The 24566-nt window shown below is 32.2% G+C and overlaps 2 protein-coding genes and 1 non-coding gene across 7 annotated transcripts in view; 2 read left to right on the top strand and 1 right to left on the bottom strand.

Moving 5' to 3' along the window:
• Window positions 1-5: 5 nt before the first annotated feature.
• On the bottom strand, window positions 6-11042 carry LOC115878485 (TBC1 domain family member 12-like). Its single transcript, XM_030895006.1, has 8 exons — window positions 10332-11042; window positions 10066-10277; window positions 9871-10011; window positions 9609-9815; window positions 9361-9550; window positions 5905-6029; window positions 3674-4032; window positions 6-723 (listed from the first exon to the last, which is right to left on the bottom strand). The coding sequence occupies exons 1-8, from the start codon at window positions 10914-10916 to the stop codon at window positions 527-529; spliced, it is 2016 nt and encodes a 671-aa protein (XP_030750866.1). The 5' UTR covers window positions 10917-11042; the 3' UTR covers window positions 6-526.
• A 351-nt stretch (window positions 11043-11393) lies between these two features.
• LOC115878484 (zinc finger protein 436-like) overlaps window positions 11394-24566 on the top strand; it is a 53393-nt gene continuing 40220 nt past the window's right edge. For 2 of the 5 annotated variants that reach the window (XM_030895003.1, XM_030895001.1), the window contains exons 1-3: window positions 11398-11674; window positions 11892-12031; window positions 12107-12271. In XM_030895003.1, the coding sequence (XP_030750863.1) occupies window positions 11538-11674; window positions 11892-12031; window positions 12107-12271 (442 nt within the window). In that variant the 5' untranslated portion in view covers window positions 11398-11537. Of the gene's footprint in view, window positions 11675-11891; window positions 12032-12106; window positions 12272-24566 lie in introns of all 5 variants that reach the window. The other 3 variants (XM_030895002.1, XM_030895004.1, XM_030895005.1) reach the window with 3 other exon arrangements.
• LOC115878517 lies at window positions 21275-21465 on the top strand. Its single transcript, XR_004049541.1, has one exon. It is a non-coding gene; the product is annotated as a U2 spliceosomal RNA (small nuclear RNA).

Raw genomic sequence — 24566 nt, 5'->3', positions numbered from 1 at the left:
ACCAAACCAAACCAAACCAAACGTACAGCCTCGCCACAAAAAGTGTCATTTTTACTCCTAATAAAATAATATACTATTTTTTTGTGCGAAAAAGTAAAAGTTATGGGGGTGACCAACTTATGAAAAACACGGTATATTAGGTGTGTATTATACGCGTAAAGTTTACCGCTTCAACGGTACCAATATGAACACGATCCAACACTAGTAAGTATGAATAAACCTTTTTGTAAGACAAATATTAGCTGTGCTAGAAAAAAAGAGACATTAACAAAATTACAATAAAATACTATTGCTTGATACTTATTGCTTATATGTATATTAAAAATATCATAGCAGTATATTTGTAATGATAAAATAATTCAAAGCTCTCAGTCCAGTAAATTTACCTAGATAGAAATAAATAATTTTTAATTTTGAATATCACTTCAAATACAGCGGAATGTTAATTTTGGCCAATGAAGAAGCCAAACCACTGATAAGCCTGAGGGCCAGAGAATATTATTACTTAATTCTTTTTTACTTACAACTATCTATACAAATCAGTCAGGCAGGTGCATTTCTCTACAATTTGGGCAAATGACGTTTTGCCGATACTCGTTGACACGCACTGGATGCTTTTGAACAATTGATCTGAAGACATGTCCTCTGGAAGCCTGGTGAGAAACTGCGCTCCGTGGAGAAAATCCATTGTCAGCAATGTGGATTGGTACAAATGGAGAATGCCTATTAAAATTCCATAGTTGATAAAAATTGTAAAATACGATCGAAAAATACGGCGTCAAAGACGACAGGGGAATGACAGTCGATTATCATTGATTGTCATTCCCTAGGCCGGCGATTTTTTTTTTTCGATCATACGGTATATTAATAAACTAGAAAAGGCAATATGTTAAGTGTTATATTTTTGTTATTTTTAGCCCTATTTTCATGATTTTTTTAGCAAACTGTACAGGGTGGGGCCTCTACCTAACCTAACTGAAAGCATTTTATAAAAATATATAGAATTATACAGGGTGTCCCCAAAAAAAGTTACACATCAAAGTTGTGTTTTTTCTAATGGAACACCCTATATATTAATTGATTTTCGGATTCTAGGAAAAAAATAAAGCTGAGTTTTATTAAACTAGCCTATACCTAAAATCTAAGGATTTTGACATATTTCACATTTTGTGAAAATGAAGAGTAAATTTTAAATTTCGATAACAGCTACCTAAATTTTAGTTGGCCTTGTATAGCCTGATATTTAATTACAGTAACCATTGTATGTAAAGTTATACAGGGTGAGACAAAATTAATATGGAACGTTAGTCACTTTTAAAAGCAAGTTACTCTTTTATTTTAAATGGAACACCCAGTATATTATTCCGGTGTTCAATGGGGAATTTATATATCTTCAAAATATTATTAAGGTTGCTTACCCGTCAGACAAAGGTTTTCCTACAAATTTTAATTTTTATGATTTTGCGTCAGTAGATCTTTATTATTTGAAAAAATCTAGGGTGGCTGTGATATACCTTTTGTTAATTTAACAAAAATTAAAGATTGTAGAGTAAAATACTCAACGGTAATAAAAAGATCACAAAAACATATTTTAATTATTACAGAATTAAAACTAGATATAAACCTATAATTATGTGACAAAAATTAGCTAAATGAAATCAAATGCTGAAAGTGTTTCCTTTCACTTTTTTTTTGTCATTTAAAATGTATATGTGAAGTTCTACCTCGAAAAGCAGCTACAATAATTTCTCTCATGTTGTCGACAATTTCGGTCGACTTTTGTAAACACTGTCTTTAACATATCCCCATAAAAAAACCCAGATTAGATAAAATTATTAGTATTCTATTAATTCTCTCTGATGTAGGATAAATTTCCATTTTCCGCAAATTTCTGAGAATTTTTTTGTTTTAACTGACACAAAATGATAACTTGTTAAAGTTGAACCAATTAGACAGCTATGTTGAAGTAACGTCAGACATATCACAGCCATCTAGATTTTATCAAATAATAAAAATCTACTCAGATCAAATCATGTAAACGAAAATATCTAGAAAAATCTTTGTTTGAGGGGTAGGCAACCTTAATAGTGTTTTGAGCAGATATGAATTCTCCATTGAATATCGGAATAATATACTGGGTGTTCCATTTAAAATAAAAGAGTAACATACTTTTGAAGGTGACCAATGTTCAATATTAATTTTGTCTCACCCTGTATAACTTTTTTGATCAAGTTTTAATTTGATTTAAAGTACAATAGTTAATTTAACTACATATTAGGTTATATCGGGTAAACTTCAATTTAGGTGGGTAATTTAAAAATTGTTGTTTATTTCTAGAAAATGTTTAAATATGTCAAAAACCGTACATTTTAATCATATACTGCTCTTATAAAACTTACCTTTATTTTTTCCCTAACCTAACCTACATATGCTCACAAAATTTCATTTCAATAGAACTGTCGTTCTCCTTGGAGCCTCCGCGGCATATGAGAGACGCCACCCTGTATATAATTATATCAACTTTAACCCGTAAACTAAGTTTTTTATAAACTTTAGTATTTGGCTTATTATAAGGGTTGATCGAGGTATTTTATTCTACCCTTTAAAACACCCTGTGCAATAATTTCGTGTGTAAATTTTCCTAAAATATAATTTAATCCTTAGAACCATGACTCCTTAGCATTTTGTTTTTTGATGATGTCACCATCAATTTGCAATTTTTTCAATTATCATTACTTTTTGATATAATTCTTTAATATGGCGAGATTGTTTTGGTGACTATAGTCGTAACGTCATATTACGCTGCACTATACTATAATATTATATGGATACTCTATACTAAATTAAAAAAAAAAAACGTTAAAGACTAACGATACAGTCCTGATTTTAATAAACATTCATAACGATATTAAAAAAAACATCAGTAATACAAACAGAAAATGTAAAAAATACCATAATACCTCGCATTGCCTCCCTTGGCTATTATAACTGCCTGTATACGTCCGTTCATACTGTCATTTAGGCTGCATATATCATATTGCGTTATGCTTTCCCATTCTTTAAGAACCAAGCGAAGTTCATTTCATGAAGCTGGTACCGCTTCGCGACCTCTAAACCTCCTGCCAAGCATTTCCCAAACGTTGAACATGATGGACAGTTCATAATAGTATATAGTTCACAATAATCACCAAAGCCGCCTAGTCATATTGAAAAATAAATTCAAAAAGAAATGATAATAATTGAAAAAATTGCAAACTATTGGTGGCAAGTTCATTTCTCTTAAAAATTAACCAAGGGATGTATTGACATGATCCAAAAAACAAAATGCTCAGGAGGCATGGTTCTGACCGTAAAATTATATTTTAGGGAAATTTACACACGAAATTATTGCACAGGGCGTTTTAAAGTTACTGTAAAAAGCAACTCCCCGATTAACCCTGTATAATATGCCAAATACTAAAGTTTATAAAAAAATTACGAATTAAGTTGATATAATTATATACAGCTTGCTAAAAAATCGTGAAAATAGTGTTAAAAATAACAAAAATATAACCAGAAACACCAAGTCCAAAGTCAAATACAACCTATTTCAGATAATTTAAAAAAGAATCCCATATGATGCAGACTTTATCTGTGTCACAGAACAGACTATCCTATTGAAATCAGCTCTTACCTAAAGAAGTCCGGAACACAAACTCGTACCCATCTCTCAAGAACAAATCCCAGACCCTACAAGCGACGTCCAACGGCATGGCTTTGGCGAACACCGTGTATATCCAATCCAGCAAGTACAAATCCGGCGTCAGACCAGCGTTCTCGAAGTGCGAATACAGGCGAGGCAGGTTACTGTTGAACACCTGATTGTAGGCGGCGTAGTAGGCGTTCATTTGATCCTGGTTCAGCGTGAACGCCGACAGATGGAGCGGCTGGTTGAGCAGGTTGGCGAAGCAGACGAAAGCGTCGCACGCCTCCATGTTGAGGATGAGTATCGCGGCGATGTAGGACATTCCTTGCACGTATCCAACGTCTGGCCTAATGGACGATTTTTTAATTACATTGAATACTTTTTAAATTAGAATTGAATTTCTTTGAAAATTTACAAGAAAAATGAAACATATCTTTTTCGGGAAATGATTCTGTACACTAGATTTTTGTTAAGAAAATTCACCGTCCTAACAATGATTTAACTTGATGTTTTGATTTAAAAAAAAATTATGCAGAAAATTTAAGAGGTAAAAGTGTTTCTAAATAAACCTTGTGGCGTTTTTTAAACCACTACCACTGCGAACGGCAGCTTTTCATCGGTAGAGTAGTCGTGGATACTGTATTTCAAGAAAAACTAATTAACAATAATAAACGAAAAAAATATAGATATTGGGCGCCAGGCATGCACAGAGAAAGAAAACACAGTTGACACACACTTAAAATTAATGACTATATTTATTCACGATGGACTCTGGCCATCCATATTTATTTCTTTCAAATCGTTCCGTTCAGTTTTTTTTTATAAATTAAGTTAACAAGAATAATAGGGGTAATAAATTTCAACCCCTTCCACTTATTTAAACAAAACAGAAAGAATACGCTGACAGTGTGTCTTCATAGAAGTAATACTCGTACCTCGTACTATAAAATTTCATTATTCTATCGCTTTTTGTTTATAAGATAAATAAAAATTTAATTTTTCGCCAGGTTTATACAGGCTATTCGCCTGATATTCTCTGTTAGCCAAGCAGTATAAAATTAAAACTGTTTTTTAGGTCTTGGACTACTTTAAGACGCGTCCTAACAAAAACAAAACCGGAATCATCAAATCAGGAGAAAGAGTATCTACCAGGTTACCAGGTACCTTGCGATTGCGGAGAGTCGTATATTGGAGAGACAAAACGTCCCATACATGTACGACTTCACGAACAAAAAAAAAACATACGCAAGAGGTGAAACAATAAAGTTGGGCATTTCAGATCATGTGTGGTCCAAGCACCACAACATAAAATGGTCGGAAGCCCGGGGTGTCCACAAGGAACCCCATAGGAAAAAGCGCAAATTTAAAGAGTTTGTATTCATATCTAGCAATAATAATATCTTTAGCAATCCAAGTATGGAAGTTTCAACAATATGGATAATCACCCCATAAAACGCACCAATGTAGTTTCAGTAGACAACTGTTAGTTGTTGAAAGTGCTCATTCTGTGTCGTTCACGAAAAATTCTGACCATTATATACATATTTGTGAGATTTTTTTAAGTAATCTATTACAAATGCAAATTGTAGATCCGGGGCTGTGACTAAGGTCCGACCGAACCTGGATTTTTAGTCTCGGTCGAGAACGAGACTGAGACCGAGACACGATGCAATATTTATTAAATAGGTTATTATATGAAAAAACATCTGATAATAATGTAATAAAAACGTTGTTTTCATACAGAAACGGTTTTATTGGGATTTAATACTATAAAATTACTTTTTTAGTCTATGTTATAGGTTAAAAAGTAATCTTTCAGCATTGCATCCTTTCAAATTATGCAGTGTTCATCATATTTTTTCTAAATAGTTGTTTGCTAGGGACGATTGCAGACTAGAAATAAATAAGCTGCTGGTTTCAGAACTCTGTTTACAATAACAAGGCACTAACATCTAACATTTCGTTCATTGTTTACGCACAGAAATACGAAGGCGATTCTTCAGCCGTCCGGGAAATCCCCTTCGCGATTTGATCAGATCATATATGGATCAGATATGATCTATTATTTTTTTTTTTCGACTTCGGACGAGTATTTCATTCACTCATGCATTGATACGTGGAGCGATACGCTCAAAAGTAAGATAATTGGACGATCATGAGCAGTCTCGGCCTTTTTATGCCGAGAACTCGGTCGGACCTTAGCTGTGGCACATACTTACCTAAAACAAACATAGGCTGCTAACAGTGAGTGAAGAACTTCGGAATAAGGCCCCCCTTGTTGAAAAATACACAAATTTGGAAAGGTTCTCGATATATCCAATTCAATGACATCCATACTGCTCTCCTAAAAATTATACAGGGTGTCTCAGAATAAGTGCAAGTATTTTAACTGGTTGTATAGTTCGATCACAGAAACGCGCCCAAGAGGTTTTTTGCGAAAAAAAATTGTTGAAAATTATCGATTTTTCTTGACATTTTTCGGAAAATGTCGAAACACTTTTGAGTGCCACTGTTTCTTCTCTGGAAATTTGTTTATAGTGCATGTGGACAGTGCAATGTTGCATTATATTTATAAGTTCACAGTAATTTGGACTATTCACATACATTTATTCTTATTGCACTGACAGTATGTATAAATAAATTAATATTTTTCTAGTTATCCATCAATTTTGTTATTTCTAATCGTTCCCTCATTTGTAAATTCTGAAGAAGGGTATGAAATGAACCAAATACAAACGTCTATTGACCCAATATGAATTTATTTTAATGATTATCCTTCAATGAGGTATAATCATACAATAAGATTGTGAGGATACGTGCCTTTTATTCCCTCATTGGAGGATATTCATTGAATCGACTAAACCAAGAGAAATATTATAAAATACATATAAAAGAATGGTAAAAAGGCATGTTTTTTATTTTTTACATTTAGCATAATATACATACACATATTTCTTGTTTTTTCATATACTAAAACAATGCAACTCAGAAAAACAACCCCTGAAGTATGGTGTACCTCAGGGATCTGTATTAGGCCCCATCTTGTTCCTTATTTATATAAACGACCTAGCATACTGCCAGGGAGGGGGAGTCAACACTGTTTTGTTTGCCGATGACACAACCTTTTACATAAGTTACCACCCCTTAGAGATTGACAATCTTGATTATCACACTTCACTAGAAAACCTAAATCAATGGTTTCTAGCTAACCGTCTATCTTTAAATCACTCTAAATCGCAAAGTATGAACTTTACTCTAAGAAACAATATTAATTTTGATCACCCTGTACTTCATCATTGTGCAACAGAAGCCAAGTTTCTTGGGGTGCACTTAGACACAGGACTGACCTGGGAGAACCACCTTGTCAACCTGTCAAAAAAATTATCAAAAGAACTTTTCCTGTTTAGAAATCTTGTGCAGATAACCTCAAGAGAAACTCTTCTCACAGTATATCATGGCAACTTTCATTCCCATCTGACTTATGCTATTCTTTGCTGGGGTCATTCTTGTCATGTCAATAAGGTTTTTGCGCAGCAGAGGAAGTGCGTGCGTATTATTGCAGGGGTGGGTTACAGGGAGGATTGTCGTAATTTATTTAAAAAATTTAAGATTTTAACTTTGCCCTGTGTGTACATTATGCAGTGTTTGTTGTTCGTCAAGCAAAATCTTGATCTATACAGGTCACATGAATATTTTCACAGCTACCCAACAAGAAATAATAGCAATCTTGTACCGGACTTTTGCCGGCTTGAGAGATCCAAGAATGGTTCAAGATATTTGAGCATAAAGTTTTATAACCTGGTACCAGCTAGAATTAAGGCTCTTAATTTTAATCAGTACAAAACAGAAATCAAAAACTACCTTGTGATTAATGCATTTTTTTCTTTTGAGGAGTACTTCAGTTCCAGCTTTAGTCTGTATTTCATTTGTTTTGTCTATGTTAGTGTTTGTGTGTTGTATCTGTTCATTTATAACATATATTTGACATACATATTTGTTTTAATTTTAAGGTTTTAATGATTTTCTATTGGTTAATTGTATACATTTTATTATATAAAATTTGTGTATTAATGATGCAATGTAAAAACAACAAAAAAAAAACTGTAGAAACTAAATTTTTATCAATTTTTATAATTTTATATATATATTTTTTTTTTGACTTGTAAAAATACTTCTCTTGTATGTTATTACTAATAAATAAACTAAACTAAACTAAACAATTCCAATTCAGTACCGACATTTTCTGTATACTTATAGAAAGGAAATGAGTATTAAAATAAGATAAGAAAAAAATGTATATAATTTATTATCATAATGACGTTAACAATTTAATATACAATCAACATTCTTGAGATAAATTCTGACCGAAATATTACTATACATATGTTATAGTAAAGGCAAAAGGTGCAGAAGTAATAATTTTTACTGCATGTTATGAAATAGCCAATAATTACTGACTGACACATAATTTTCAAATTTTTCTTGTTAATAATAGATAAGGGTAATGCAAGGGCAAGACCATTTTTTTTTACTTTAAAACAAATTAGGAGCCATATACAGGGTGTTCTAGGTTGAGCGTGCATTAGAACTTTCTAGAGAACTATAATTTCTAGATCGGAGATTTTTTGCCACATCACTGATTCACAACGAGATCGGTCTGTCGATTAAAAATATTTTTAATATGGCGGCACTTCCGGAAATACCGGAAGTTGACAGCCACTTTCATATTTTAAATGGGTGCCCCCATTTTTTATTACATACTTCGATTCTCTGTAAAATTTTGTGAATTTTGATATCAAACACTCTATACCTAACATAAACCGTTTTTGGGGAAAAAAAAAATTTTGGAGGAAAAAAAACTGCCTGTCAAAAAAATCTGTATAGCCTAAACGTCAAATTTAGTGATTACCTACCACAGCAACTGTGGTATAAAGAGAAGACATGTGGCTATCTATTTCAAAAATTAAATTATTTGAATGTCATATAATATTGGCCATACTGTCATAGAATTGAGCGATTAAAAAATTATCATAAATCATTTTTTCTCAAATGGAAACCCACTTTTTTATTTTACTAGTGATAAGGTTTTTCAATTCATTACTTTTTGATTATACATGTAATAATTCGTTTTTAAGTTATTTAAGATTTAGTTTTAAAGCGTAATTTTGTCTTGATTTTATCTAATTTCCATTGACATTAAGTGTCAAACCATCAGACAATTTATTTCCTTCTGTCAAAAAACTAATTATTTGAATTACGTATATTATAAATACTGCTGGTAAAACTTTATAAAGTGTATTTATAAAAATATATCTTGTATTTTAGTGATAGCTAATGGCAATATGACATGGCCAGAGATAGTTTTACATTGCGTGACGTTTAAAGTCATAAGCTACTGTAGCTACCTAAGCTTTATTTTTTATTCCAAGAAAAAAAAATGTTAATTGCATATTTTGGCAGATATTTGTGAAAAACTGATTTTTAGGCTATTTGAAACCTTTTTTTCAGCCTAGCACGGTGTTACAATTTTTTCTCCTAAAACTACTCCCCAAAAAGTACACAATCCACCTGAAAAGTCCCCATGGACGAATTAAGCCGTGGTTTCAACCGTCATTTACTGGGCTGACATATCATTTTTAAATAATAAAACTGAATTATATCTATAAATAAAATACCTGATCATTCTCATAATCACTTTGGGAAGGTTCTGGACTGTTCAGTCTGTTCTGAGCCCGTGTTAAACAAATTTCATAGAGTTGAGGTGTAATATTCAGCTCATTACCTATTGCCAATCGCCACACTTTACCCCTTACACTAGATGGCAAACCCTGCCACCATAATTCTTGTGTCCTTTTATTTTTCTCCCTGTAAGTATTGAAAATTAGTGTATTTTATACTAAAGGCTATTAAATTACACTCTCACATTTGGTTCCAATTTGGCAAGACATTTTGTATAAAATGTTTAGTTGAAATTGCTTGTTGCTCTTCTTGTTGCAACTGCAATTTCTTTTGTTTTTCCTTGGCTGCAGAAGTCTTTGCTTCTTTTTTCTTTGCAGCAGCTAATATCTCATTATATTCTTGAGCATGCCTCTGCTCTTCTTCAACAGTTTTTGCAGGCAATGATGATGGACTACATTATAAAAAAATAAGTTTTCTCTATACATGTGTAACTGTTAGCTTCTTACCGCTTTAACTGGATTAGAGCTGAAGAACTGGCGACTGTATGTAGAGGTGAATTAGCACACTGATTTGAGCGACTTCCAAATATTTTCCAAACACTACTATTGTTCTCAGTTCCTACTGCCGACTTCCAAGAAAACACATTCCTAGAAAATATCATTTACTATATTGAACAAAAAATCTATAACTTTACTACTGACTTAGTAAGAAAGTGTGTAAGACTTTTTCTTCTTGACTTATTTTCAGTTAAATTATCATCTTCAAAATTAGAAAGAGATCGATCTTCACTACCTATCAAACTACCAGATGTAGAGGGTTCACTTAAAGTTGATATTGTACTTGAATAAGACCCTTCCTGTATTCTTCGATGTCCTAGTTTCTTTGATACATTACAAACACTATTTAGAGATTCCTGTAAGTAAACCATTGTTATATAAAGGCAATAAATACTTCAAAGGAATACAACCTGAGTTAAACTTTGTTCAGTGTTATCAACTTCGATACATAAAAAATTATTGTCAAAATCATCAGTTTCTTTGTGAAATGTATCATTGCCTGATGATTTAGTTGATTCAAAAGATGTATTGCTCTCTACAAAATGTAACTGCTTAGTTAGAGGACTATATGCTAGTGATATGTTTTTTAATGCTTCATTGAGTGTCAACTTGTTACATGAGGTTTCTTCACGAGTATTAACTGTTTTTCTTTGACATTTGGTATTTTCAGGACTGGATTCTACACTTTTTACTTTATCACATCGTTCCGGCCAAGTTTTAAACCAATTATCACTTGTTGGACTTCCATTTGAGCTAGATTTCTTTGTTAAAATATCTTTCGATTCGTGTATTGGAGAATCACTTTCGCTAATTAATTTCTGACAATGTAAATCTTCAATACTTTTCGAGAGAATGTTCTGATATCCATTTTTTCGGTTCAAAGCCAATTTAAATCCATTTTTCAATAAATTATTTTTTATTTTTAGGGCGTTTGTATCCTTGGTAATTAATTGTTCACTTGGGGCGTTTACACACGTACTTTCCAAATCAGTCATGACACAAATAGGAACACAGATCTTTTTGGTACGACGTTATGTGATTATTAAATAAAGATACATTAGGAATAATTATATTTTTGTTAATAACTTAAATAATAGAAACAGAACGTCAAAAAACAAAGAAATGACATCGTGATTAAATGTCAGATGTCAAACGACAAAGAACTGTCAAATATGTTCCTTCATTTTGTATCATATAGTTTATATGATTTTTTTGTTAAAATAAAAAATAAATATAAAAGACAAACTAGGATTGTAAAATTTTATTTTTATTATCGCTTACTTGATCTATAAAATTATTTTTCAGATAAATAGAATAAAATATAATTATTTTGATTTTTAGTATTTCGATAAATCAATCTACATTTTTTCGTTATTTTCTAGTCCATTCTAGCCAATGAAAATTCAGCATTTAAAAAAGTCGATTCTTTCAGATTCTTTCCATGTTCTTTCCTTTTTGTTTGGGAATTAAATCTGATCCAGAATAAAATTGTTTGATTAATTATTTATTTATTAGTATTTAATAATTATAAATGTTTTTATTTGTAATTTAATATTTTATTCTATATTATCGGCGCTCTTTTAACTTTTATTAGTTATCTAAAAAATACGTTAACAATGGTATACCATCCTGATTTGTATAGCAACGCAAAACAGAACAGAAAAGGTAAATTTAAAAAAATGGAGGAACAAATTTTCAGTTTATCTGAAATGGGTAACTTAGTGCCATTAATTGAAGAAAATCAAACAAACGAGTAAGTTTTGCCATAGATAACTGAGTTTCGCATTTATTTCGCAAACAAAATTCAACTTTTTTAACAAATAAAAGCGAAATTTTTTATACTCTTGTCATTTGCTGTCTCTTCAATCACAAAATTTCGCTTAGAAACAATCAAACTAAAAATTGTTTTTCTAATTTGTTTCAATGTTTGCTTTTATTTTTTTCTTGTGTAGCAATATTTTAATTTCTAGATTGTTGAAAGAGGATATACAAATTAAAGACAGCGATATTTTATATTTTTCTCAATATGGACATTTGACTACGTCAGCGGAAGAAGGAGATATTCAGATTTTGAGCGATATTCAGGAGGGTTCAAGCATGCCATTACAAGGTAAGTAAAAATTGGAATTTTATTTATTAACCATTCAGTTGTTTTATTACAAAAAAATGTCGTCGATATAATTAGGTACAGCGGAACGCATTAAGAATAAATTTCATACCCAAATGGGTTCAGGATTGACCAGCAATAGAGTTAAAAATTTCCAAGATGACGTCAAGAATGAGCAAAATTATAAATTGAAACTGAAGGAAGTAGATGGAAAAAGCGTTAAATCTTTTGAATGCGGAGTTTGTGAGTTTTATCTTATATATTTTTATACAAAATGCATTTGCATTTTTATACCTATAGGTGCTTGTTTATTTTTTTTTATTTTTGTTTTTTTAAGAAAGCAATAGAAACGACTTCCGCCATTTTTGTACCTACCGCAATTTTTCTTTGATGGTTAACTATTAACTTTTATATTACAATCAATTTTTTACTAAACAATCATCTTTTAAATTTTTCGCATTTGTTTTAAAACACCATATTATGTATAATAAAAGATTTCTGACATAATATTTAAGGTCAACAATTCCTGTAGGAGCCCATTCTTTAATCAATGAAGAACTAAATATTATATTAACAACTAAATATTCAGATACACAAAAATTTTTGAAATTTTTATTCTATACAATCTTAATTATTATATAAATTGCGGTATTCGGTACCACCAGTGTGTGTGTACCGCGTTTTAATTTTTTTAATATTCCCTAATTCAAAATATGTTATACTAGTTGAAGCCTGGCGCATCCGCCACGACATACCTACATCAGGAAAAAAAACCATTTTTATAATTAAATGAAAAACAAAAATCCGGCGACGACAGTTTTTAGAAGAGCCAATTAGTTTGGTTAAAATAGCAGCTTTCTAGAGCAAGTCATTACTTCAGTAGAGACGACACAGATAAACATTAGTATTTTTATATACAGGGTGTTCCAGGTTGAGCGTGCATTAGAAGTTTCTAGGGAACCACAATATCTAGATCGGAGATTTTTTGCACATCATTGTTTTACAACGAGATCTATCGATTAAAAATATTTTCACTATGGCGGCACTTCCGGAAATACCGGAAGTTGACTACAACTTTCTTAATTTAAATGGCCGCCCCTATTTTTTATTACATACTTACATTCTCTGTAAAATTCTATGAATATTGATGTTAAATACTGTATATCTAACATTAACCGTTTTTGAGAAAAAAAAATATTTAAAATTTTTGGACGAAAAAAACTACCTGTCAAAAAAAATTGTATAGCCTAAAAGTCCAATTTAGTGATTGCTACAGCTACTGTGACATAAAGAGAAGACATATAGCTATCTATTTCAAAAATTAAATTGTTCAAATGTCATAATTATGATAATGGCGGTATCTGTCATGGAATTGAGTGATTAAAAAGTTATCATAAATAATTTTTTTCAAATGGAAACCTACTTTTTTTATTTCACTAGTGAAAATATTTTACAATTCGTTACTTTTTAACTATACATGTTCCTATACCAAAAATAAATCGTTTTTAGGTTATTTAAGATTTAGTTTGAAAACGTATATTTTTCTTAATTTTATCTAGCTTCCCTTGACATTAAGTGTCAAAAAGTCAGACAATTTATTTCCGTCAGAAAACAAATTATTTGAATTTCCCATATTGTAAATACTGTTGCCTTAAAAGTTTAAAAAGTGTATTTATAAAAATATATCTCGTATTTTCGCTCTTTAGTGATATCTAATAGTTGATATTATTAATTATATTAATAATGTTCTCTATCAACCCTGAAAAAAAAACAACGCAAAGTTGGCTTGCAAATTATTATCGATAACATACTGCCATAGATAAAAGACTTATACTATTAAATAGATAGGCAACTTATAATACATATCAATTTTATTATACAAGGGCGCTTCTGGTAGACGGAGGAAGAAATACTAATGGAAGAGAGGGGTGCGGGGAAGGGGGGTTGTTTTAGTTAATTTAAAATAAATTTAGACATACATGTAAGAACACTGTGTGCTTTTAATTAGGTCGAACATATTATAAACGATAAATCAACTGAATTAAAAGCATACAAAGTGTTCCTATATGTCGGATATTAATTAAAAAATATATTAAAAATACTAGAAATAGTATATATTAAGTTGTTACAGTTATAATTTAATCTTTGGCGGTTTTCAGCAAATACCTAGCAGGCAGTTTTACATAATTTTCCTCCCTTTGAAGTGAATTGGAAACAGCTAGGTATATAATTTTGGTGTAGGCAAGATTTCCGGTTTGTTTCCGTTTGGGACCTGAAATAATAAAAACAAATTAAATCAGATGTAATCATCTGCTGATCATGCTAATATAAAACGCGCGTCCTTAATTCCTTACATGCACCGTAAAAAAAATTAAATAACTGCTCTGCAAGTAGCATTTATTAGCAGTACTAATTTAAAAAATCTATAACTGTAAGTAGATATGTTTAATTTACTTACCATTGTATCCTTCGGAAACCAGGTGTACAACAATTAAACTCCATGATAAAAAATAATTAAGAGTTATTACAAAACACAAATTGTCCCACCATTTTTAAAAAACATTGTCTAAAACAGAATATTGGCAAAAAATCTGAAGGAATTTAATTTTACAATAATTTGACAAATCAAAACGAAATCAAACCGTAAAATCACAACAAAAGCGTCTCTGAGTGACAGTTAAAAATCAAATTTTATTATTGTCAGATATTGACATTTGCATTGTTAATATTGACAGTTTTAATATTTTGCGCCTCTGCATCTTGGAAGAAAAACTATTTTTAATGAACTGTCATTTCCATTTAAGTTTCCCAGCCATGCATACTGCTTTTTGAACAAAGTGTCACAATACGACATGACCAGATCTATTGTTTTACATCACTTGACGTTTAAAGTCATAGGCTACTTTTGTTAAAATCAAGAAAAATATACGTTTTAAAACTAAATTTTAAATAACTTAAAAACGATTTATTTTAGGTATAGGAACATGTATAGTCATAAAGTAACGAATTGAAAAGGCTTTTCACTAGTGAAATAAAAAAAGTGGGTTGCCATTTGAAAAAAATTATTTATGATACTCTTTTAATCTCTCAATTCTATGACAGCTGCAGCCATTATTATATGACATTCAAACAATTTAATTTTTGAAATAGATAGCCACATGTCTTCTCTCTATGGCACAGTGGCTGTGGTAATCACTAAATCTGACGTGTAGACTATACACATATTTTTGACGGGCAGTTTTTTTCGTCCAAAAATTTTAAATATTTTTTTCTTAAAAACGGTTAATGTTAGGTATAGAGTGTTTGATATCAAAATTCATAAAATTTTACAGAGAATTTAAGTATGTAATAAAAAATGAGGGCACCCATTTAAAATAAGAAAGTTGCTGTCAACTTCCGGTATTTCCGGAAGTGCCGCCATATTGAAAATACTTTTAATCGATAGATCTCGTTGTAAGACAATGATGTGCAAAAAATCTCCGATCTAGATATTGTGGTTCTTTAGAAACTTCTAATCCACGCTCAGCCTGGGACACCCTGTAGCATCCCTGTAGATCAGTGATTCCCAAAGTGGTCCAGGTGGACCCCCAGGGGTCCACGGGAGACTTGCTGGGGGTCTACGTAGGCGTGAACAAAAAATGGGGGTCCATAAGATGTTAATGGGGGTCCACGAAAATTTATCTGCTTTTGATAGTAAAGAGCAAAAATGTAAGCATAGTTTTTATAAGGGCCTACCTACATTGTTTTAAGTACCTATCTAAGCAGATAATATTTTAATAAGGCAAGCGACTGTTACTTGTCCAAACTTGCGTATTCGATATTACGTACAATTTCGTGTACAGACTTGCAAAGCGCTATCCGCCCGACAATGCTTAATGCTTGTTCAGACATGAACTTGATCACCACTATAAATACTTGATGCCAAAGGCAAACGCATTCATTTGTTTCGGAATTTCGAAAAAAGGCGGAATTTGGAAAAAAAAGTTGTGAGAAAATTTATATCTGTGTTTGCTAGTGCCGGAGAAAAGTAAGTAACCTACCTTTTTTTGTTATAGTACTTAAGTATTTTGTTTACGTGTACTAGTCGGTTGATCACAACGGCCTGTATAGATAGGTAACTTAGTAACTTACAGATATTTTAATTGTCCTCTTTCGATTTGAAGACAAACACAGCACGTTTTATTCAATTGTTTTTCACGAGAGAAACACTGCCTCTCTAAAAGGCCGAATAAGCAATATTGCAGAGCAATTAATTTTGTAATTTTTCTTGCAAATAACTACTAATTTTATAAAACAGTAATTTCATAATCATTTTAAATTGGTTTTGAAGTAACTATTTTATCAAAACTATTCCTTTTCGGAAAGAGCGAGCGGTGCGCGGGCGACAGGAAAAGGGCGGGGCTTGGACTTCGATGCCAGTTTGTCACGTTTTAACAATGAAGCCGCAGACAAAAATACGCAAATACACGGAGCGCGTGAACTCATTGATTTAATAAAATGTTAGTTATCGTTTTTATGGACAATTTTGGGATTTCGACTTTTATTTTTTCCCTACACAAATATGATCAGTATTCGATACTGAGTACACCAATTTTATTTATACTATTAAAAATTAGTGGTAAATTATGTACTTTAAAAATTGATACCGTTTTGTGAAAACGTCTGTATTTGTCTCAGCGGTTTATTAGTTGGTCCCTTTACAAGCCGTAATTCTATTTCCGCGTGCTGACAAAGGCTGCGGTGTGATACCTATATTCAGAAAAAACTTGGTTACTAAAACTTTTTTTTACAGGTAAGGTAACTGACACGAAACATGGCTACAGCAAAGAAAAAATGTCGACAATATAGTATCGATTATTTGAAATATGGTTTTGTTCCATCAGAGGCAGACAAACAATTGCCCATGTGCCTATTATGCAACAAAGTTTTGAGCAATGACTCTATGAAACCATCAAAGCTCGAAGATCATCTAAAAAGGTGTCATACTGATAAAATAGGTAAAGATTTAAAATATTTTCAAACATTGAAAGAAAAATATGGAAAGAGACCCACCATGCACAGTATGTTCGCTTCAACATCTCAAAGTAACGATGATGGCTTGCGGGCATCTTACAATATCTCATTACTTATAGCAAAATCTGGAAAACCGCACACTATCGGAGAACAATTAATTTTACCCGCTGTTGAAGAGGTTTTAAAAACTGTTTTGCACAAATCTCCATTTGACGTACTAAAAAGAATTCCATTAAGTAACAATACTGTACAAAGACGCATTGATGAAATGAGCTCTGATATCGAAAGCTTTTTGTGCAATCATCTGCAAAAAACTCATTTTTCTATACAACTGGACGAGTCAACGTTACCCAGTAATGAAGCATTACTATTGGCATATGTCCGATTTATTGTTGAGGAAGAAATTCACGAAGAATTGCTATTTGCCAGAACTTTGGAGACTGACACTAAAGGCGAATCAATATTTAATGTCCTGAGTAATTTTTTTACGGAAAAATCGATCCCATTTACAAACATTATTTCAGTGGCAACAGACGGAGCTCCTGCAATGGTCGGGCGATATCGTGGGTTTATAAGTCATCTCAAAAGAATTATACCAGGACTTACAGCTATTCATTGCGTAATCCACCGACAACATCTTGTGGCAAAACATTTAAGTGACAGGTTGAACCAATCTCTTCATTTTGTAATAAAAGCTGTCAACAAAATCAGAAGCAATGCATTGAATACGCGTTTATTTGCTCAATTGTGCGACGAAAATGATGAAGACTTCCAACGACTGCTCTTACATACTGAAGTACGCTGGTTGTCGAAAGGTGCATGCTTAACGAGATTTTACTCTGTTTTCGATTCCATATTAGAGTTCTTAGAAAGTAGAGATCCAGATTTAAAAGAAAACTTGATCAAATTCAAAGCAGACATTGCGTATTTGACAGATTTGTTTAAAAAATTTAATGATATTAACTTGCAGTTACAAGGGGACAGCCTGAATTTAATAAAAACAAAGGGGATAATTTCGGCTTTTCTTGGGAAATTGAAATTTATGAAGCAAAACATTAGTCGGCGCGAATTCTCTCAATTTCCAAACTTGTCGCAGGTAGAATGTATTGATGAGGATATCCATACCTACAGTCAACATTTAAGTGCTCTGCATGATGACTTCAAAACCAGGTTTGAAGATATACTGACGATGGATATACCACCATGGATCATAAATCCATTTGATGAAACGGAAGTGGCCAATGTTGTATTACAAGAGGAGCTGCTCGAGCTAAGCACTAATGAGGAGCTGAAGGTGAAATTTAGAAAAGGCTACCCAACATTTTGGCTGCAAGCAGAAATACCCGAAAAATATCCTGGACTGTGGGAAATCGCAAGGAAATTTTTAATAGCTTTTCCCTCGTCATACCTTGTCGAAAGGAGTTTTAGTGCCGTTACAAACCTCTTAACAAAAAAAAGAGCAAATTAAACATCACAGAGCAGGGGATTTGCGGTTATTGCTCACAAAAATAAAGCCAAACATTGATCGTTTGCTGACACTCCATCAGATACATCCTTCCCATTAATTAAAATTATGACCTGAACCTATATTACCTTAATATTTTTTCTTGTAATTCTATTCTTTTAATAAATAAAGTGATATAAAATGTACCATTTTTCGTTTTTATTTTACATATCGGAATATAGGGACAGAACTCAGAAGTGACACAATTTTTATTTTTTGGCGACTTTAAGAATGTGGTAGAAATGTAGCAGCAGGGGGTCCACCGAAACCAGTAAAATTTTGAAAGTGGCCCACAAGAAAAATAAGTTTGGGAACTACTGCTGTAGATTGTAGGTACATATATGAAAAACCGCTTAAAATAAAACGATTTATTTTCAGAATAACTACAAACAATAAACAATAAAAAATATATGCATCAAGAACATAAAAACACAACTTATAATAAAATTAAATTTTGTGGTACTTTGTACAGGATGTCTCTTTTTTGTATATTTTCTTCTTTATGAGCAGATATACAAAGATGAGCTTTGCACATTACTTTTAGTATATTACTGCTGCTTTTTTATAAAACTAAAAATGCTACACACAGATTTCCCCTAGCTCTCTTAGTTCCTAAAATACAGGGCGAATTTGAAATTGTTGCCATTTCTCGACACCCTCATATATCTCGGATATTTTATAATTTATCGAAAAGATATGAAAACCGAGTCCATAGAATTTTCCACGTCGAATTCAGTGGCTAACTAGATTTTCGCCGGGAGCTGTCATTGTTTAAATATGACCCAGACTTATTTTCATAAACAAGATAAATAATAAATTAATTTAAAAGACATGACATTTTTCTGTGAAGGTGTTTTCATCTGCTGCCCGGTTGCCGCTTGACAGTTCAAAAGGAAATGTCGCTGTTAAATTTTTATCATAAAAATATAATATGAAAACTCTGACTTAATTTTTTTCTAAAAAGACTTAAATCTTCTAAAGATTTAAACCTTTTTTAATGACTGAAGTCTTTTTAAATTTCGGAAAGACTTCTTAAGTCAGTTTTTGAAATATGACTTAAAATCAGATGACTTAAATCATTAAAATGATTTAAATAAAAAAATGACTTAAGTTTTCTGTCACCTTACTGCTCTGGTTTCACATTACATGACGAGGTTCAACTCACTTCTTATTGTCTCTAACTAGTGCCCTTTACCTCTGGATGATATTTAGAGAGGAAAACTTGTAAAACTCTAGGAAAAGTTTGTATACCAGCCCTTTCAACGAAGTTATTACATAAATAATGAAAATAAATAATTATCGAAAAACGAAAAAAACGGCGTCCAGTTGGCTAGGAAATGACGATCGATGACATTTCCCATATAAATTTACATATAAAATTACAGCGAACTTCATTTCAAAGCCATCGCTGACGCCAGGAAAAGCCATTAGCCATTTAAACAAATCTTAAAAATAAATAGATGTCTTTGGTAAAATGCTACTGTGTGGAATCCATTCTTTTTTTCAAGAGATGAATTCGCCATAAATGTATAGACAATATTTACAATAATGTGTGGTTTGCTCAGTGGCGTAACAACAGATTCACGGGCCTGTGTGCAAAAATTTTACCGGGCCCCCTATTACACCTACATATTTCAATACTTATATACTAATCTGAATAATATGCACTCATATTTTAGGTTAGAAATAACATTATCAAATTAATTTTTATATAGTAATATTTATTACTGCAACACAGAATATGTAAACCAAACTAAAACATATAAAATATCAAATAAATAAAAACAAAACAACAACAAAACTAACTAAATTAAAATAAACAATGTAAATAGGAACATGAACATGTTAAAATTCTTTTTTCCTAGCTTTAGCATGGGCGAAAGTTGACACAATATTACCAATGTCTATTGTACGGGCAACTTTATTTTCTATTGAAATAATTGCCAAAGCTGATTTGGTTGCGTTTTTCGCCCATAGTATTTCTTAAATAATTTTTGACAAGCTTTAATTTGGAAAAAGATCTTTCAGCCGAGGCCACAGAAACAGGTATGGTGAGAAAAATATGACACGCTGTTAAAATCTCGCTGAAACTAGAAGACGATGAAAGATTTTTAATTAAAAGGAATTTCATTTATATCCTCATCAGAAACAGAAGGATTCTGCTTGACGCACACACGGCACATCGATAGTTACGCCACTGGGTTTGCTGTTAATAATATTTTGTACAATTACAAATACGGTTCGTTATTGGGGATTATCATACCATGTTTGTTTCATTTTATGTCAAAATGCAATGTTTATGATGCAATGTCTCGATAACATTAATATGTCCGGATTGTTCGGAAGCTATTAGAGGACCTTAGTGTTATTATTCCCAAACTATTTTTAGTAGTTTTGTCGTATGGCATGCAACACCGTCTTGTCGAAAAAAAAATGATGCTTTGGTAGGTCTCTGGCGCTTGTCACAAAACTATTTTACAAAATTACTTAATATTTTGCCGCATTAATTGTGCTTTCCACCACCTCATACTACTTTTCTAGACCCATTGCGGACGTACATCCCCGAATAATACCTTTAGGCACAAACTAAGTCTGTGCTTTAGGAGATTTAACTGTTCTTTACAATACCATTACTTACAAACCGCTCTCAGAGATGTCACCAGTAGCAAAATCTTACCGAGGAGAATATGCAACGTCCGTTGAAATTCCAAAAACGACAGGGCATCGGCATCGCTTCTCGGCCTTTTGGCTAAGATCAAAGTGTAGTATCTGTTCTTATCAGCTTAATATCTGATACGCCCCGCATGCGGGGCCAGTATATTAAACTGATTTTTGGAAATTGACGGAGGTTAGGGGCTTGCTCCACCTCTGTCACGGGTTGGCCTGGTATTGCAGTACCGCCAGGATCGGCCCACTTTTTCACATAGTTAATTTTAATTATTACTGCTACCTGCTATGGCTGCTACGAGATTGTTTGTAGTTTATAGGTGGCTTGCTTTTTGCCATATTTTGGTTCTAGCATGCGGCCTTATATCAGGCGCGCAGCGGAGCGAGGACAGCTCATGGACAGCTGGACAGCGGAGCATTCAAATTCCAAATGAATTAAACAGCTGCGGCCAAACAGCGTAGTGCACGGCGAATTACCTGCTTGCGTTGGTAGCTCGGCGGATCGTTCAATTTGATATTTTCACGCGAATTCGCGTCATTACGTAAAATACGGACACGGAGTCGTTTTTATGATGTATAGAAACGGTCGATTAATTATTAGGTAAAATATAGGAGGTACCGCAAAAAGTTAAATACAAAAGTTATATGATTTTTAAATATCTATTAGTGAGTAATAAATTTAAGTATACAGAGTCGTTCATAAAGTCGTGGCACATCAAAGTTTCATTTTTTTAAATAGAATCCCCTGTATATTATTACATATTTCAATTCTTCCTTCAATTCTAAGCAAAACTCGAAATACACACAATGTACTTCAAACAACCGTTTCCGAGTTATTGACTTTTGAAAATATCACTTAAAACAATTTGATTTAATTAATTTCGATATGTTCAGTGTCATTTAATGATGCCATTCTGCCGAAACTGTGATAGGTACTGTTGTAATGGGTTTTTAAATTCCTATTAGCTACTAGTAAATTTAAGTATACAGGGTTGGCCATAAAGTCGTGTCACATCAAACTTTATTTTTTTAAATGAAACCCACTGTATATTATTGCATATTTCAATTCTTCCTTCAATTTTAAGCAATAATCCTAATACACAATGTACATAAATTAAAGAATTGAAATGTTAAACAAAAATTTAATTTCCAGACTTATATACTCTCATTTTATACAACTATGAATGCTAACTTGAGAACTAATGTAAAATATTATTAAGTATCGCAGTTTCGGCAGAATGGCATCGTTAATTGAAACTGAACATATCGAAATTAACTAAATCAAATTGTTTAAGTGATGTTTTCAAAAGTCAATAACTCGGAAACTGTTGGTTTGAGGTACATTGTGTGTTTTTCGATTTTTGCTTAGAATTGAAGGCAGAACCGAAATATGCAATAACATATAGGAGGTTCCATTTAAAAAAATAAAACTTTGATGTGCCACGACTTTATGACCGACCCTGTATACTTAAATTTATTACCCGCTAATATATATTTATAAACCCCATAACTTTTGTATTTAACTTTTTGCGTTACGGTACCTCCTATATTTTACCAGAACTCTCGTGTGGAAGCTTTAGTGATTTGTCACACGGTGGCGCTTTTGAACATAATCGAAGCCTGAAAATGCTAATATTTTAAATGTTGAGATAATAACAACATAATAATGATATTGAAAGAAATATGTATTGATTATATATTTCGTATTCATTAGTACATGAGGCATCCTAAGGCTATAAAAACGTAGCTATGAAAATAAAATTTTAGATTTTTAATTTTTTTGTACCTTCTAATAAAAATTACTTCTATTCCAATAAAAAATTAACTAGTATGATTATGTGTCATCTGTGCTAGTATTAGGAAACTGGAGTAAATACGGAGAATATTAATTCGTTCTCTAAGATGAGCACTACTAAGTAATTTTTTAAAATTCGACCCATAAGGGGGTGTAATTAGATAAAGGGATGTAATTATACAAAAAAAATCTGTACCTACTAGGAACTTTTGCACAGATTTGGCGCATTTGAACATTGATAAGCGATTTTTGGAAATGTATAGCCTAAGGGTAGTGAAACTGGGGGGTGAAATTTTGTACAAAAAATGTTAGTTCTAGGAGTATGAAATTTTGTACAGAGTTTCCTTAAGTGACGAAAGTGAGTACCCAGAAGCTAATTTTTGACATCCATCCCCTAGAAATAAGAGATGAAAATTTGTACAAAAGTTTGTTACAATCGGTTTTAGAAGTATGAAATTCTGCACAGACGTTCCTTATGTAACGTAATTTAGCATTAAGTGGCACTTTTTGGAAATTCGCCCTCTAAGGGTGTGAAATGAGGGGTGAACGTTCTGAAACAATTCTGTTGAAGGAATATGAAAATTTGCACAGAGGTTCCTTATATAGCGTAATTGAATAATTAGAGTGATTTTTGGAATTCATTCCTTAAGGGGGGTAAAACTAGGGGTGAAAATTTGTATAATTTTTTATGTAAAATCCGTTCTAGGACTAGGAGTATGAAACTATGTTCAGAGGTCCCTTAAATGATGAAAGTGAGTACCTAGAAGCGAATTTTAGGCATGCATCCCCTAAAAAATAAGGGATGAAAATTTGTACAAAAATTTGTTAAAATCGGTTTTAGTATTGTATGCATTTTGCAGATGTTCCTTATGTAACGTAATTTAGCACTAAGAAGCAATTTGTGGAAATTCGCCCTCTAAGGGTGTGAAATGAGGGGTGAACGTCCTGAAACAATTCTGTTGAAGGAATATGAAAATTTGCACAGAGGTTCCTTATGTAGCGTAATTGAATAATTAGAGTGAATTTTGGAATTCATTCCTTAAGGGGGTAAAACTAGGGGTGAAAATTTGTATAATTTTTTATGTAAAATCCGTTCTAGGACTAGGAGTATGAAATTCTGTTAAGAGGTCCCTTAAATGATGAAAGTGAGTACCTAGAAGCGAATTTTAGGCATGCATCCCCTAAAAAATAAGGGATGAAAATTTGTACAAAAATTTGTTAAAATCGGTTTTAGAACTATGAATTTTGCAGACGTTCCTTATGTAACGTAATTTAGCACTAAGAAGCAATTTTTGGAAATTCGCCCTCTAAGGGTGTGAAATGAGGGGTTGAACGTTCTGAAACAATAAATTCTGTTCAAGGAATATGAGAATTTGCACAGAGGTTTATTATGTAGCGTAATTGAATAATTAGAGCGATTTTGGAGATGGTAACAAAAATTAAAAAAAAGCAACCCTATTAAAAATAGGGGATGATGATGGAACAGGTGAAAATTTAGGGTTATTTGTATTTTTTAATGCCAACTAAAAAATAAAAACATTTTTTTCTTTTCAAAAATA

The sequence above is a fragment of the Sitophilus oryzae genome, unplaced genomic scaffold (assembly GCF_002938485.1).
Source record: "Sitophilus oryzae breed Bouriz unplaced genomic scaffold, Soryzae_2.0 scaffold_1515_pilon_pilon, whole genome shotgun sequence".
NCBI lineage: Eukaryota > Metazoa > Arthropoda > Insecta > Coleoptera > Curculionidae > Sitophilus > Sitophilus oryzae.
Note: the sequence above shows the minus strand (reverse complement) of the source record. Positions and strands in the feature narration are given on the sequence as shown.